Here is a 16893-nt window from a genome sequence, read left to right on the forward strand (position 1 = left end):
TTGATATTTTCTTCTTAAAGTTCAAATCATGTTTTACCATGATTGACCTTGGTGTTCTCTAATCATGTTTTACCTTGATTGTCACTTGGTATTCTCTAATCATGTTTTACCTTGATTGTCATTTGGTATTTTTCAATCATGTTTTACCTTGATTGTCATTTGATGTTATCCAATCATGTTTTACCTTGATTATCCCTTAATGACATCCAATCATGTTTTACCTTGATGGATCTGTGACGATTATCTAATCATGTTTTACCTTGATTGTCCGTTGATGATTATCCAATCATATTTTACCTTGATTATCCTTAATGACATCCAATCATGTTTTACCTTGATGGACCTGTGATCATGTTTTACCTTGATTGTCCGTTGATGATTACCCAATCATGTTTTACCTTGATTGTCATTCGATGTTGCCCAATCATGTTTTACCTTGATTGTCATTTGATGTTGCCCAATCATGTTTTACCTTGATTGTCATTTGATGTTGTCCAATCATGTTTTACCTTGATATTCATTTTATGTAGCCACATTCATGTATGCCTCAGATATTCTCTTCTCAAAGTTCAATCATGTTTTATCTTGAAAGCTTTTGTCAACTGTTTATTTCTTGTGTGAAGTCTGATTCTATTCCTAGATGACGTATACCTTTTCCTTAGCGGAGTCTGTTTACTTCTCCCCATTGGTGTCCTGTTTCCATCTCGTAGAAATCATGTGAATTCATAATCATAAGCATTACATTGCATCTCAGGTTCAAAAATTGTGTTTTTTTTTATATATTTAAGTCTCTTCCATCACGTTAAAACGAAGATTTACAATCATCGTGTCTCCGGATAGAAGAAACTTAAATAGGGGCATCTGTTGCACCCCAATTTTTGACCTCTGAGATCCCATCATTTTCTAAGTGTTATGATCATTATTGTTATACCCCAAAATTCGCCCGCGTTCTTTTTTTCAAAAAAAGAAGTCAACAGACTTCTGTCTAAAAATTTGGATTTTTATACAATCTTGGATTTTTATTTCATAAATATCCTGATTTTATGAATACTCAATTTTTAGAATTTTTTATACAGTATTTTGGTTCGCTGTTAAATTTATCCTTTCATAAACGCCAAATACTGTTTATCACTTCATACACTGTTTATTTGAGATTTATTTTCAGATAAATAATGCTGACGCAGTTCGTGCAGAATTAAAATTTGCAGGCGCGGAGTCCGGGTTTCAGATTATACTGCTAGTTACCAGTCAAACCCGCTATCAGCGCAATTCTCCGTGTTTGTACCATCAGTCAAATCAATTTTTCGCACTTCAAATTTCCAAGATTTTGTTCTAGAAGTCTTCTGATAATCACGTGGTCAACAGAGACTCAACACTGCACAAAAATCAGGTACGCCTAACTGTCTCCTACACAAACAGTCCCTAACTAGGGTTTTTGTTTTTTTTTCAGGAGAACGAGTTTTTGAGACCTCAAATGGATTTCATGGATCTCCATATGTCTCAAAATACCACCAGACAAATTTTCAAACTTCGATTCGCTCAGACGCACAGTCAACAGCTCAAACAGTCAACAGACGACCAGTTTGACCAAAAAGTCAACAGACAGTCAAAAATGCAATTTTTTGTCAACATCCATATTTTGTCAAAAGATTCATCATGTGATCAATGGTTGATCATAATTCATCAAGAAAAGTTCAGAAATCGACAAAACTCAAAATTGCAAAATTAGAGTTTTTTAGCTAAAAGTCAACTGAACTTTGACCGACCATAACTCTCTCATAATTTATCATAAAAATTCCAACCAAAGATCATTCTCAAGGAAATTCAATTCTCTACAACTTTGATGTTGGGACCAAGGTCAAGAAATGCTTCCGCCTAAGAGATATAAGCCAAAACATTACGGGTCATTTTGAAAGTCAACAAAAAGCAGTTTTTTGTCAAAGCCCATATCATCAAAATAACTTCTCCAAATGCAAAAACGCTTCCAAAGTGGCTTGTAGAGGACATCTTGGGCTTTCCAAAAAGTTAAAGAACACTTTCATAGGATCAAAATTGAGGGAGATATGCCTTGATGAAGTTGACCTTTTTTGGAAAAATGCATGAAACAAGTAATGACTAAAATTTGATTTTTTTTCAAAAAGGCCAATTCTTTTGTGATTCAATCTTGATTCTCATATGTTTAAAGGGCATCCACGACCCATCCATGATTCATGACATTTTTATTTCATTTTAATTAAATTTTATTCATTTAAAGTTTAATTAAAGTGAGATAATTCAAAGATATTATCAAAGATGCTTATGGTTGCCAATCAAGACCAATTCAAGATGCTTAAATATATTATTGCAAGGTTGAAGAGAATAATACTTGAGTGTTTTAACCATGGTTAAGAAATACACTCATTGAAAATATTTCATTATCATATTTTTTCCACAAAATCAATCATGACAATTTCCACTTGCAAGGCTTCCAAGATCAAACTCTTTGCCTATAAATAGAACTTCATTTTCTTCATTCAAGAGGGGAAAAAAAAGGGAGAAACAAGAGGAGAGCACAACAACAAACACCAAAGCCATAGCATAAGTTTTATATTTTCCAAAAGTTTCAATAAACTTGTAAAAATCAAGGCTCATTCAAATAGCCACTTTCAATCAATTTCAACCACTCTTTTCCACTCTTGGAACATCATAGAGTAAGTACAATGTAATTTTTAATATGTAGTAGTGTTAGGAGTTCATGAATTAAAAACTCCATATTTATGCATATTTTCAATTTCTCAAAAAAAAATGTTTTAATTTTAGTTTTAAGTTGATAAAATGTTTAATTAATTTTTAACATAAAAATATTTTATTTCTTTTCATAATTAATTTATTTTGCTTAATTAATTAGTAATTATGTAAATATTGCTTTTTTTAATTATTTTCAACCAATCAAAAAACTCCAAAAATATTTTCCTTTTAGATTTAGGTTTATATTTTTTATAATTTAATTTTTGACATATAAAATAATATTTTTCTTGTTAAGTTTAATTATTTGTATAATTATTTGTTTAATTAGCTTGTTAATTAACTTAAAATCAATTCCAAAAAAAATCACAAAAAGAATGAGTTAAGTTTAATTTGTTTTATATTTATTTTTGTATATTATTTAATATTATTTATTATATTTTTCCTTTGTCCCGAATCAGAATAAAAGATCAAATATGGCAGAGATTGTATGCAGTTGATTTAAGACTTTTTTTGGAAATTTATCGTGTAGTCGCTATGATTCTATCAAGCTTCTGATAAATTTTCATTAACTTTAAATCCGAGATCATCATTCACTCACCATCGATCTTCACTAACATCGTGAATATACTTGACTAGCTTCAAGATGATTCACGTGCTAACATACTAACAATTGACTTTAATTTCCGCATTTTATTATATTGTTCTTTATATTTCTTGCTTTATGCTTTATTTTATTATTTATTATTTATATTTCTGTTATTTTTTCTTTGTCCATTTGGACATATTATTTATATTTCTGCTATTTTTTCTTTGTCCACTTGGACATATTATTTATATTTCTGTTATTTTTTCTTTGTCCAATTGGACGTATTATTTATGTTTTTGTTATTTTCTCTTTGTCCATTTGGACATATTATTTATGTTTCTGCTATTTTCTATTTGTCTATTTTGCTAACATACAGGAAAGATCTTATAAATTAAGAGTAAGTAACTCCTAATTGCTTGCTCAAACACTTCCATTTTCAAGCAACGTATTTTCAAAACTTCTCATCTATTTTCAAAACTTTCATCTGTTATTTGAAGGGCATTATTCCCGGTGAAACTCTTCAGAGACCTATGTGACCTATTGTCCATCTTCACTTCTTCTATTTTCAAATCAACAAAGCATTTAAAAAAGTGAGCTAAGCAATTAAGAGCCCATGGATAACCATGGATACAAAGGGTGCTTAAAACCTTCCCTTTGTATAACCAACCCCCCGAACCCAAAATCTGTCAAAAGGTCTTTCCTGTTCTTTTATGCCTTTCCTTTTTTGGATAAAATAAAAGTCGGTGGCGACTCTTGCAAAAAAAAAAATAAATAAATAAAAGAAAAAAAAGAGCAAGGAGTCAGTTCGTCTCAAAAAAAAAACCGAGTTTACACTAGGGATCTCAATTGTTCAAGAAAACTCAAGGTTTCACCAGACAAAGCCTGTCCTAAGCAATGAGACCTAAATTAGGGTTTTGATTTAGTCAAAGTCAACTGAACTTTGACCACCCATAATTTTCACATACTTTATTTGAAATTCCCCAACCAAAGCTCGTTATCAAGGAAATTTAATTCTATACAACTTTGATGTTGGGCCTAAGACAAAGAAATGCTTCATTTTAAAGATAGGTGCCAAAATATTACAGGTCCTTCTAGAAGTTCAAAAAAAGTCATTTTTTGTTAGCCAATATCACCAAAATAAATTATTCAAATGCAAAAAATGTTCCAAAGGGATTTGTAGAGGACATCTTGGGCTTTCCAAAAAGTACGAGAACACCTCCTTATGATAAAAATTAAGCGAGTTATGGTTGGTACAAGTTTGGTAAAATTTGAGAAAAGCATGAAAGCACAATTGAGGAATTTTGAATTTTTGAGTAATTTGCCTATAATTTTGAATTCTCACGTGATAACAAGCTCATAAGAGACCCATAAACTAATTCCTATTTATTTGATGATTTTATTTTATTTATTTTTGAATTTATTTATTTAAATTCAAATTAAATCAAAGAAAAATCATAATTTAATGGAAAAAGATTGCATGATCAGATTTCCAAATATCTTGATTTATTCCAATCAATCCCAAGGGCATAAAAACGTGAGAAATAGGCACAAAAATAGAATTGGCCAAGATTGGAAAGATTATATGCAAAAATCAAATCAAACTTTCTTTTCCAATAAAAGGTTTAATTCTTTCCAAATATCATTGACCTAATTCACTCCTTATATATATTCACAAACATTATTCAGCCTAGGGGGACGGAAAATTGGGAGAGAAGGGTTAGGGTTTCAAAGTTCAAAACATTAAAGAAAGGTGCAATTTTCGCGTGCTTCATCCAAGCAATTTCAAAGCTTCCCAAACAACCCATTCTCATCCTAAGGTGTCAGAGGATAGGTATGGATCATGAGATGTGATAAAAACACCCTAAAACATATGCTTTTCCTTCTTCGTGTTCATATGCATTTGATTTTCGTTTTCCATATTCTATCGTGTTTTGACCTAAGCTAATAATTTCTTTGAGTTCCTAATATGTATTAGAACAGGATTGATGCATAACATGGAAGCTTTGAGCCCTATACCAACACTTGTCATTTTTAGGGCTTCAAGAATGTGAATCTTCGTTTTCTATGTTCCAGGCCTTATCTTTGCAAAACGATGGTCCCATTAGACTCGTAACTTGCTAATTAGTAGGTTTGGGTCATTAGATTTGTTTGTTTGATTCCTTTTTGCAGGAATTGAAATCGCTGAATTAGCTACGAAGATTCGTAGAAAAAACATAGCAAAGGGCCAAGCAATTTCGTAGCAAAAATTAAAGGAGAAAATGAATAGTAGAGGAGACTTGTTGACTGGCATGTGTGGCGTTGTTACTCCTTTTGGTTGGTCCGTTCAAACAGCATGAGGCCCACTCTGACTTCTCTTTGGACCCATTACTAATCCCTTGTTTTCATATTTATTTATTCTTGTTTGATTTTCTAACAACTAAGCAACCCAACACAATTGGTGGGAGATTTTGCTGCTGAACCCGAAGACCAGGGTTCAAAACCCCTTGGCCATAAATCATATTTAGGTTTGCCATTGGCCAAAGATATATTTAATTAGAATTAGAATTTTTAGCCAATTTAATTAATTAGGTTAATTAAGGTTTTTTAGTCAAGATAATTAATTTAATTAATTTGCTTAATTAGATTTTCTAGCCAATAATTAGTTAATTAGGTTTTGACCTATAATTAATTAATTAATTAATTAATTTAGAATTAGGCTTTTTAGCCAATTTAATTAATTAGGTTAATTAAGGTTCTTTAGCCAAGATAATTAATTTGCTTAATTAAGTTTTCTAGCCAATAATTAGTTAATTAGGTTTTGACCAATAATTAACTAATTAATTTAGAATTAGGGTTTAATTAATTAAAATTAATTTAGATTTTTAAGTTTGGATTAATTAACATTAATTAGGTTTCTACCTTTTAGCCCTAATCTTTTTTTCTCTGATTATTCAATCTTTCATATTATATTTGTAACTGTTTACAGTTTGTAATAATTTGGTTTTAAATTCCTTGCAATTTTTCTAAATTATGTAACTGCAAAAGTTTTGTAATAGTTTAAACTAGGTCCTTATTTTCCACACTCCCCAATTTTTATTGTAATTCCCTCCCCGAAGCCTTGTAATAGTTAGATTTATTTTCTGCTTTTACTTTCCGCACTATATAACTGTTTAGATGTATGTCTTAGGATTGTGTGAGAAGATTAAAATCAACCGTTAGATCGCTACTAAATCCAAGATAAAAAATAACTGAATTAACACACCTTGCACACTTGCACCATTAGGGTAACCCTCTATTTGTTGCCTTTCGATATAATGCTCAAGTCTCTCGAACGTAGGGATGTCTTAGCAAGGTTGTCTTCGATTAATATCATCATAGTCCCTTTCGATATAAAGATCAAATTTCCTTCGATGTTGCCTACGAAATATGATATAGTCCCTCGAGTTGCCTACGAAAATGATGATAGTCCCTTCGAATGCTAAAACATCCTTACATGTTGCCTTCTATGACCATTCGACGACCCTTCGACGTCCCTTTACATCCAATGCATAGGACTACCTACCCACTAATGGTATGGATAGTACTATCACTCAAGGAAAGACTTTTAGAACAGGGAAGACCTTACAAACTTAGGGTAGGTAACTCCTGATTGCCTGGTCAACTCAAAACATTCAAGATGCTTTTCACACCTCATATTTCAAAATATTTTCAAAGACTACACTTTGTATACATTCATACGAGAATCATTACAAAGTTAAAGCTCTTTTATAAAACTGTTTTTCTAAACACACATTACACTTTCAAACAACTCAAACAAAAACAAGTGAGTTAAGCAATTAAAAGCCCGTGGATAACCATAGATACAAAGGGTGTTAATACCTCCCCTTTGTATATAACCTAACCCCCAAACTCATATCTTTAAAAAGGTCTTTCCTGTTCTTTTTGCCTTTCCTAATTGGATAAAATAAAAGTCAGCGGCGACTCTTGCTTACCGCAACATGTTTTGTGAAAAACAAAACAAAAAGTCAGTTCTCCCACCGTATTACAGTGAGTACATATGATTATTGATGTTATTGAATTGTAGATTATATTTGTTGAAGTTTACTTCCTCGTATGTTATTTATGATTGGCTATGATTACTCACCCTTCTGTTTGAATGTTGCCTTCACGTTGGTAACACGCAGATACTCAGGAGTAGCTTGTTGAAGTATTAAAGATAGATCTCTTTGAGTATTTTACTAGTTTCCGTTTTTAGAGGTGTCATGCTATGATATGTAAAATCGGGTCGTAAATGTTTTATTTTCAAATGTTATGTTCCTTTTATGTTGACATATTTTATAAGGATTTTTGGATGCTGAATTACTTTTAAATTCAAATCTTTTGATAAGACTAAACGCTATGAGTTTTAAAGTTAATTATGTTGGTTTCACGATTATTCCGCTGCGTGTTTCTTTTTTAAGAGATGTGTTGAATTATAAGAAGTTGTTGTTATTGTTGATGTAACCCGTGTTATGGAGCAGAGTTGTGTTTGTGATATTTTCCTATGAAGTGTGACACCATTGTGAGGTGGTTTTCATTTTAAAATTATTCGTAACTTATACGTGGGGTTTAGGTGTTACACCGACGCCCGAGAAATCTCATATGTATGGAGGACCTTACGCCATATCTGCTCCAGTCAAGTGTTCAAGGGTGTGAAACTTTCTGCATGCATCCTACTTTATTTGAAGACCGCCATGTCTTTGACAGGCGAAGTATAATGATTATTGTGTGACTGTTGCGAGTAATCAAAGTTATCAGTTGTCTTATTCTTAATATCTTTGGCCTTATTTTTAGTGGTACTTTCTTCGCCTTTTATATATCATTTGCACGCGTCACTACCGTTGACGATGAAGATGATGCCCTTTAGGCGAGAGATTCATTAAAATGTCGAACCATCAATCCATTTTGGAATGCTCTTACAAGCATGTTTTTATCGGGGGTGAACGATATTGATAGTCACCTTATTTAAGTGGGCGAGATGTTCTCTCAAAGATTTAGGAGGGCTTTTACGAAAATTGAACAGGCTGGTGGTAAACACCTTTCAGTGCATACTCACCTTAAACTGATGGACCAATTCCTTCATTAAGTCTTAGTAGCTGGTGATTAAGAGACGTGATAGACTTATGTACCACCTTAATGCCGTGTCTTTGAAAGTGTTAGAGAGAAGCTTGCATTTTAGAAATTTAAAGGCTCAAATAATTTCCATATGTGTGTTGATGCAAGCGACATGTTCTTAGGAGTTGTTGAGTCCATAAAATTTGGCCAATGAAATAGGCTTAAGGTTCCATGGCACTAATGCCCCCATATTTCGTTAGAGAGAGGTTATGGGATCCAGAACTTATGTATTATTAAGAGGGTCAACCTTTTGTTGACAATGATGGATGTGAAGGACATTGTCATCCAAAGTTGGATTATGGCGACATAAGTTATCCATGATGACACTCATTTTTGCCATCGCGTCCTCATCGTCAGTATTGTTGTTGGTTGGAGTTGCTAACTTCTTATTCACAATATTGCACATAACAATTGAAGGTGTGAATAACAATTTGACTGACTGATGCAATAGTGGGCCAAACCATTTTTACCGGGGTCCATAGCAAGCTCCAATTGTACTTGCTAACAATACAATGACTGGACAACCTTATCCACGTAGGGTAGTCTGAGGATTTTAGGGTTGTTGCAGTGTTAGAGCAAGCTCACACAAGGATGGTGAGAAACTTTGTATATAGGTGATTATTGATTAAATGGAATTCTTATTCTCAATCTTATGATTGAGGTATTTATAGAAACCTTTTGGGCCTGAATCTTAGGACCCAAGAAAGTGGAAAATGAGAGATTATTTTTTCTATTATCCTAAAGAACGTAACCTTCTTTTTTGACTGCTATTCCCATACCATTATTGGGTAGGGGCACGTCATTCCTTATGTTTTCACAAGTGAGCAAGTGATTTAATCAAAGGGCGAATGCTATAGATAATTGACATATATTGTGACAAATGACACACATTATGAAGAATGGCGCATACTGTGAGAACTGTGCGGCTAGTCACCATACTTTAGGCGACGTGTGCCATATGCCTTCCCTTGACAAATCTCGTGTTGTCTTTTGTGAATCTTTTATAAATATACTACTACATTATATACCTTAGAAAAACTTAATATATGTATGAATACTTATCACTTGATTTTTCACTTAAATATTTTAAATTTATATTAAAATTACTAAATAAAATCGTTTATATTTTGAGAAAATGGGTGATGCACTGACAGTGTAAAATAGTTTTACACTGTCAACCAATCACAACCATGTATCCAATTAAAGCTCTCTTTTATTTTAAAAAGTTTTTAATGACATGGCAGATTTGTAGTTTTCTATTGGATGACAGTGTAAAACTATTTTACACTGTGAGTGCATATCCATTAAATTCTTATATTTTCACATATATCCATTAAAAAAAGTGGTTAAATATGTCTAATACTTTTTAATAAAAAACAATCTAAAACTGTTTTTTCATTTAAAATTATTTTTAATATTTTTATAACAAAAATAGATAATACTATAAAATATTTTATAAAAAATTAAAACAAATTGGACACATTTAGTATTTAAAAAAAATAATACAAATACCGATTTTCGTAAAAATAACCTAATATCCTAAAACCCTAGAATTTTTCACATCACAGCTCACACCGGCACCAAAAAAAGCTTCACAAAATCGGAAGAGAAAATCGCAAGGTAGCTAGCAATGGACTTCGACGAGTACGACTACTTGGAGAAGACGGTGGAGGAGCTTCAGGAAGACAAAGATTCTTCCCGAAAGAAGAAAATTGACACCGCCGACATTAAATCCGAGAGGACTTACCGGAAGCGCGATGTTGACGACGATCTGAACGGCGAAGATAGGCGGAGCAAAAGGTCTCGTGGCGAAGACGAGAATGGCTCTAAAAAAGATCGCGATAGAGATAGAGACAGAGAGAAAGATCGTGACCGTGAACGATCTTCCGGCCGCCATAGGGAGAGGGAGAGAGATAGGGATGGAGAGAAAGGTAGTAGAGAGAAAGAGAGGGAGAGGGACGGAGAGAAAGGTAGTAGAGACAGAGAGAAAGATAAGGATAGGGATAGAGAGAGGGAGAAGGAGAGGGAGAGGAGGGATAAGGAAAGGGAAAAGGAACGGGAAAGAAGAGAGAGGGAGAGAGAGAAGGAACGGGAGAGGGAAAAGGAGGAGAAAGAGAGACCTAGGAGAAGTATGAGTCGTCCTGAGAGAGATAGAGGAGAAAGAGTAGAAAGAGAGCGGGATTTCGAAAATAGAGATGGCAGGTAAAAATTTAAATTGCACATTCGAATTCAGTTTTATCTATGTGTTTGTTCTATTGATACTTTATTTGTTTTGAATTTATTCTCGCAAGTAGTGTGAAATGAAAGCAGTGCGTATTAGTAATGTGTTTCACATATTTGTATGTTTTGTTTGTGTTGTTACTTACATGAAATGAGAGGTTGAACTGTGATGCTAAACTAGGTATTGCGCCATTAATTAGTTGCTGTTTGGTTCAACTGTTTAAGGTATTGATATATCATTAATGGATCTCAGTACCTCTCGAGGGGTTTTAGTCCTGGCTCCCAGCCGGGGATACTAGGATACCATGGGTTCAAGTTTAAAAGGTATTATATCATTAATTTATTGTGAATGGGTTAAAATGCTACCACAGTGTTATAATATGATCCTTACTGCAGTTTTGGCTAATTTATACAAAGAAAAATACACACAAAAAGTCCTGACCAGAGTGCTGGCAGGTATGCGATTATTAAGTGCTGTTTTGAAGGTTCTTATGCTGGCAAAATATACTGGAATAATGCGTGCTTAAGATTTTGAATCATTACTCCCTCTGAAGATTAGGTGCTAATATGGACTCTAAAATGGACAATCATATATTGATTCATTGAACGGATTATAACATCTGAGTGCCAGATTAAACTAGTATGATGTGGGCTTTTATATATTTTCTGAAAGCTTCATTTTAATTTTTCTTACAGGAGGTTCAGGGATAAAAAAGATAACGTGGAACCTGAAGCAGACCCAGAAAGGGATCAGAGAACTGTTTTTGCCTATCAGGTTGATTGATTGCCTCCATTTTCATTTGTTTTAAATAATATGTAAAATATATATTAAATACGGTCTGAGTTATTGAGATATTTGTCAAAATTTTCCTGATGATTTCCTGTTTGTTGTTTGGTGTTCATAGATGCCTTTAAAAGCAACAGAGAGAGATGTATACGAGTTCTTCTCAAAAGCTGGCAAGGTTAGTTGCTTTATTATTGATGTTACGCAATTATGATGAGTGACAACAATCACATATAATAGAACAAACACATCTTACATGTATAATGAATATATACATGTATTGAGCACTTGGTTTCTCCTGAAATATATTGACCACTACTATCAGTTTTAAGTAGAGCAGCCATGTATAATGAATATATGTTACTCTGAGCAACTTGGTTTCTCCTGAAATATATTATCCACTGCTTTCAGTTTTAAGTAGGGCAGCCACTCTGTTGTGTTTGAATGTTCTGTTAATTTGTTTTTGAGTGAATAAGTGGTTACCCCACGATATTTAGATCGGCATGTGGGTGGTTTAGCATGCTTTACAGGGAATGCTGACATCTGCCTCTATACATGATACTTCCCCCTTTCTGTTAATTCGCTCTTGCTTATTTTCAGGTGAGAGATGTCCGTCTAATCATGGATCGGAACTCAAGAAGATCTAAAGGAGTTGGGTATGTCCTAAATGATCAAACAAACTCTTTATATGGACGTGCTCTTGTTGCATTTGAATACTAACTTCTAAGATTCATGTTGGCCGTATTCTTAAATGGCTTAGCCATGCATTATTGTTAAGGCATTGTGCGATTTTCTGGTCTCAATAGTTTTCCTCTAAGTGGCATACAATGAAGATTTCATTTGTATACTGATAACGCTTTTTAAGTTTTTCTTTTTATGAATTAGAAGTCAATCACATTAGTCATGGGGCTTTTTATGGTTGATACATAAGAAGTTCTCCTTTAGTTTTTGGAGGGAGGAATTTTATTGTTGTCTTGGTGAGGTGATCTTGTATTTGGTTCTGTTTAACTGTTAGTATCTTCTTACTAGTAGTGGATTACTATCCTACTACTTAGGCTATCATCCACTTTTAAGTTGGGATCTTTTATTAGTCTTTATTTGCGCGCTCCACTCACACACATTCTTAAACAATGGATGCAAGGCACTGTTACTAATCCTCCTTATCTTCATGGTGCCCCAGTTCTCGTATTCCATCTGGATTGTCAATTTGATAGTTATTTATGCTTTAATTTTACATTTTTACTATGACAAACTTACATTTCCTTTACCTGAGTCTGATGCACAAAACTCAGCTTGAGCCATCTGCACTAAAGTTTTTGTTTCCCTACATCTCTTTGCTGTATTCTTTGTAAGTTTTGATTGTGATTCTTTGTTTCTTAGTTTTGAAAACTTGATGCAAGTTCTTGATGAGGCTGCAGGTATATTGAATTTTATGATGCGATGTCAGTGCCAATGGCAATTGCTATCTCCGGCCAATTACTTCTTGGGCAGCCTGTAATGGTGAAACCTTCTGAAGCTGAAAAAAATCTTGTTCAGTCTACTGCTTCCAGTGGAGCTGCTGGTGTAGTAGGACCATATGGAGCAGTGGACAGAAAATTGTATGTGGGGAATCTTCATTTCAACATGACCGAGGCTAATCTGCGAGAGGTATTTGTGTGTTTGTTTTGTTCTTTTGGTGTTTCATTAGCTGTTGTGGCGAGTATACTGATGTTTGGCATACTTCCATATTTATTTATTTACACAGGGCATCTGCATCCTTTATCTGCAATGTAAATGCCGGGGCTTTTATTGAATGGCAATAGTTTAACTAAATTAATGTCCCTCAAAACCAGTAAATTTGTTTTCTTTAAATTGGGTCTAATATTTTTGGTAGGCTTTTGCAAATTAGAATCTTGTTGTTGTAGTTTATCATCCTTTGACATCTTACTTTTATGTTGTTTTAGATTTTTGAGCCATTTGGTCAGATTGAGGTTGTACAATTACCTCTTGACATGGAGACAGGACACTGCAAAGGTTTTGGGTTTGTTCAGGTTTGTTTCCAACACTTGGTCTTTAGAAATATTGCTTCTGGTAATACTATAATTTATTACTAAATCTCTAACTTGCATTCATTGGACAGTTTGCCCATCTTGAACATGCCAAGGCAGCTCAGAGTTTAAATGGAAAATTGGAGATTGCTGGCAGAACTATAAAGGTAAAAATATTTTTGTAGGCCTGATTTTTTCACTTGAATGCTATCAATTTTGTTGATAATCATTGCTAACATATTTTTTGTACTGATGTTCATCAATCTCAGGTTTCATCTGTTACAGATCATGTTGGAAGTCAAGATACAACTGCAAAATCTGCAGATTTTGATGATGATGAAGGTGGATTGGTAAGTTTTCACTTGTTACTTAGAATATTAAAAAATTGGTTGTGAGAAGTTTGTCATTGAAATCCATATCTCATACACTATTACAAATTTACCTTATTTGATTTAATGTTACTAAAGTTTATACGGGTAATTATTTTCTCACATTGTTACTTGTTACTTTTTTTTGGATCAAGTAGCCTAGTGGTTGGAATTGACCCTTTTACGTGTAATTATTTTTTCACATTGTTACTTGTTACTTTTTTTGGGTCAAGTAGCCTAGTGGCTGGAATTGACCCTTTTAAAGATGAACAAGTGGGATGTCCCTGCACAGCTACCAACTGAGTTGGCTTAACGAGTTGGCTTAACGGGACATTGTTGCCTGTTACTTTAAATATTAAAAAATTGGTTGTGAATTGTGATAAGTTTGTCATTGAAATCCATATCTCATTACACTATTACGAATTTACTTGATTTTATTTGATGTTACTAAAGTTATACGGGTGATTATTTTTTCAGATTGTTATAAACCTGAATGAGGAAAGTTGATCCATGTAGCCGACCCCACTTAGTGGGATAAAACTTGGTTGTTGTTGTTGTTATAAACCTGAATGGCATGAAGTTTGATGTGAAATCTGACTGTTATACTTTTATTTCTGTATAACAGTTCTAGTTATGAAATGTATACAGGTTGATGACAGGGTTATTACTGTTTGGTAGACAGGTTCTTTAAAACTTTAGTGTTCTTTTGAGGATTTGCATTTAGGTTACAAGCAAAATTTCTTAGGAACTGCTTTGCTTGATAAAACGTTGGTTGTTAACTATTTTTCTCTTTTAATTATTAAAATACAACACACTGTTTTCTATTTTCGGAGACTTAAATTGGAAATAACGAAACTTATGCTTTCATGTTTCTTGTACAAATATATGAAAACAGAAATCAAAGTGATAAAAAGGTATTTGTTATTACAATTGAATGCAAGAAACGAACACATTGTTTTTGAAACCAAATAGGCTCTGTTAGTTTGACTTTCCAGGATTTTTGTCAGCACACTCTCACTTCTGTTGCCCCTTTCTTTTGGCTTTGTTTTTTACCCTTTCCAATAATAACAATTAACATTATTTATCTTGTTAAAAAATTATTGTTTTTTGTTGGATTATAACAAGTCTTCTTTACAGTTAAATACTTATCTATATTTTCTATGCAGACTTTAAATGCCCATTCAAGAGCATTGCTTATGCAAAGGTTGGCTGGTGCTGACATTCCCACAAGGTTTGTATAATATTTTCCTCTTATATTTTTGTGAATCTGTTCGTAGTTTTTCTCATATTTCCAAACTGCAGCATTGGTGTGCCAATAGTGAATGGATCAGTTCCTGTTCAGCAGGCTTTTAGCATGCCTATCGGTAATCCAGGTGTTATACCTGCCTCCGGTCTACCAACACAAGTTATGCCTACCCCTGTGGTAGAACCAGTTGGAATCCCCAGTGAGTGTTTATTATTGAAGAATATGTTTGATCCAAGCACCGAGGTTTGTGATGAACTTATTATATACTTTCCACCATAATCATGTGATATTTCTCACAAGTACTGATGAAAAAGATCACTATGCAGACTGAACCAGATTTTGATATAGACATTAAAGAGGATGTAGAGGAGGAGTGTTCTAAGTATGGCCGAGTGAAGCATATTTATGTCGACAAGTAAGTTACTAAATGTGTAGCACGCATAATCCGTCATGTATACGTTACTGTATGCTCTTCAATTTCCTCATATCATGTGTTGCAATGCTTTAACTAGTTCTGCGTGTATACAGAAGAAGTGCAGGTTTTGTGTACTTGCAGTTTGACACAGTTGAAGCATCAAGTGCCGCACAACGGGCAATGCACATGAGATGGTTTGCACGAAGGCTGATTACAGCTATCTTCATGGTAATGTTCTAATCTTTGAGTTCTCTGCTGGCTTCTCAGGAGATTCATAATTTTATCAATATTATATACTTGACGAAGAATCTTATTTAAAATAAGAGATTAATATTCACACTACCACGTACCAGCATATCATTCTGAGCACTTTATGTTTTCCTTCTCTCCTTTTTGTTAAATTCAACAATCTCTGATGTTATGTTCCAAACTTTTCCTCCAGCTCTAATATTTTTGAGTTATTTGTCTTGCAGCAACCACATTTATATGAAGCTAAGTTTAACGGGGAATCTTGAAGATGCGTAAAGATACAATGAATGCAATTTTGTGGCTTAGTTTTTATTAATCATGTTCTGGTTTTATAGATTTTGATTCAAAAATTATTTTAGAAGTATGATTACAGAAATTGTAATGTCCAGAAGATGGTGATATTTCGGTCCCATTTTTATTCTGTATTTTGGTTGGTATATTTAACAATGGTGCCTTGCTATTTCATCATATTTGTGTAATGTAAAATTACCATCTTGTTTAACTTAACGTTTTGAAGCTTTTAGGATATTGGCGAGTCATTTTTTTTGAGTATCCTCATTCCAATTTTTTTCATCTCTTCCTTACTCCTAGCATTTGGCTATGTTAGGGAGAGGGTTTAGGAGGGGCCTAAGAGACTTACGTTAGTCTTTCCCAATGTCTTTGTTATATATTTCGAGCTTCTATTATATTCGGTTTTCTTTGTCCTCCACTTATGGCCATCTAACATTAACCTAGATATTATTAGTAATTAATAAATGAACTGCAATTCAAAACGTTGCAAAGGATTGGCGATTGTTGGAAATTATATTTCATCTTAGGGCAGATTTATAGGTAAATTACTTCGGTATCCTTTGAATTTAGTTGGGGAGTACATTGTCACATTATTTTTATTTTATTTTAAGGGATTCAGGGTAGGGCATCTTTTCTTTTGTGTATATAGGTGTCCCAATCTTTGGCATCAATTTGAAAGCCACAGTTGGTCATTTTATTGATAAACTCAAGATTCCTCAATACTTGCTAAATAGTTTTCCACAGATCCTTATTCACATTCAGAATACCATAATTCTCAATGATGAATCTTGTGATAAAAGAGTTTGCTGTCCTGAGCCTAACGGTCTGCTTACTCTTAAATCTTCAT

The 16893-nt window shown here is 33.5% G+C and overlaps 1 protein-coding gene across 1 annotated transcript; it reads left to right on the top strand.

The window, feature by feature from the left end:
- Positions 1 to 9969: 9969 nt before the first annotated feature.
- LOC131602816 (uncharacterized) lies at positions 9970 to 16307 on the top strand. Its single transcript, XM_058875014.1, has 13 exons — positions 9970 to 10648; positions 11363 to 11441; positions 11572 to 11628; positions 12051 to 12106; positions 12869 to 13097; positions 13394 to 13480; positions 13570 to 13644; positions 13747 to 13827; positions 15012 to 15076; positions 15148 to 15334; positions 15418 to 15506; positions 15620 to 15734; positions 15980 to 16307. Exons 1-13 carry the CDS (start codon positions 10077 to 10079, stop codon positions 16019 to 16021), a joined length of 1734 nt encoding a protein of 577 aa, XP_058730997.1. The 5' UTR covers positions 9970 to 10076; the 3' UTR covers positions 16022 to 16307.
- Positions 16308 to 16893: the final 586 nt, after the last annotated feature.

Source organism: Vicia villosa, linkage group LG5 (assembly GCF_029867415.1).
Source record: "Vicia villosa cultivar HV-30 ecotype Madison, WI linkage group LG5, Vvil1.0, whole genome shotgun sequence".
Taxonomy (NCBI): Eukaryota; Viridiplantae; Streptophyta; class Magnoliopsida; order Fabales; family Fabaceae; genus Vicia; species Vicia villosa.

Bases quoted from the DNA above. Each gene is read 5' to 3' on its own strand.
- LOC131602816 (XM_058875014.1), top strand. From the start codon at position 10,077: ATGGACTTCGACGAGTACGACTACTTGGAGAAGACGGTGGAGGAGCTT. The intron at 10,649-11,362 runs GTAAAAATTTAA...TTTTTCTTACAG, and splicing joins TTCGAAAATAGAGATGGCAG to GAGGTTCAGGGATAAAAAAG. The intron at 15,335-15,417 runs GTTTGTGATGAA...ATCACTATGCAG, and splicing joins TGTTTGATCCAAGCACCGAG to ACTGAACCAGATTTTGATAT.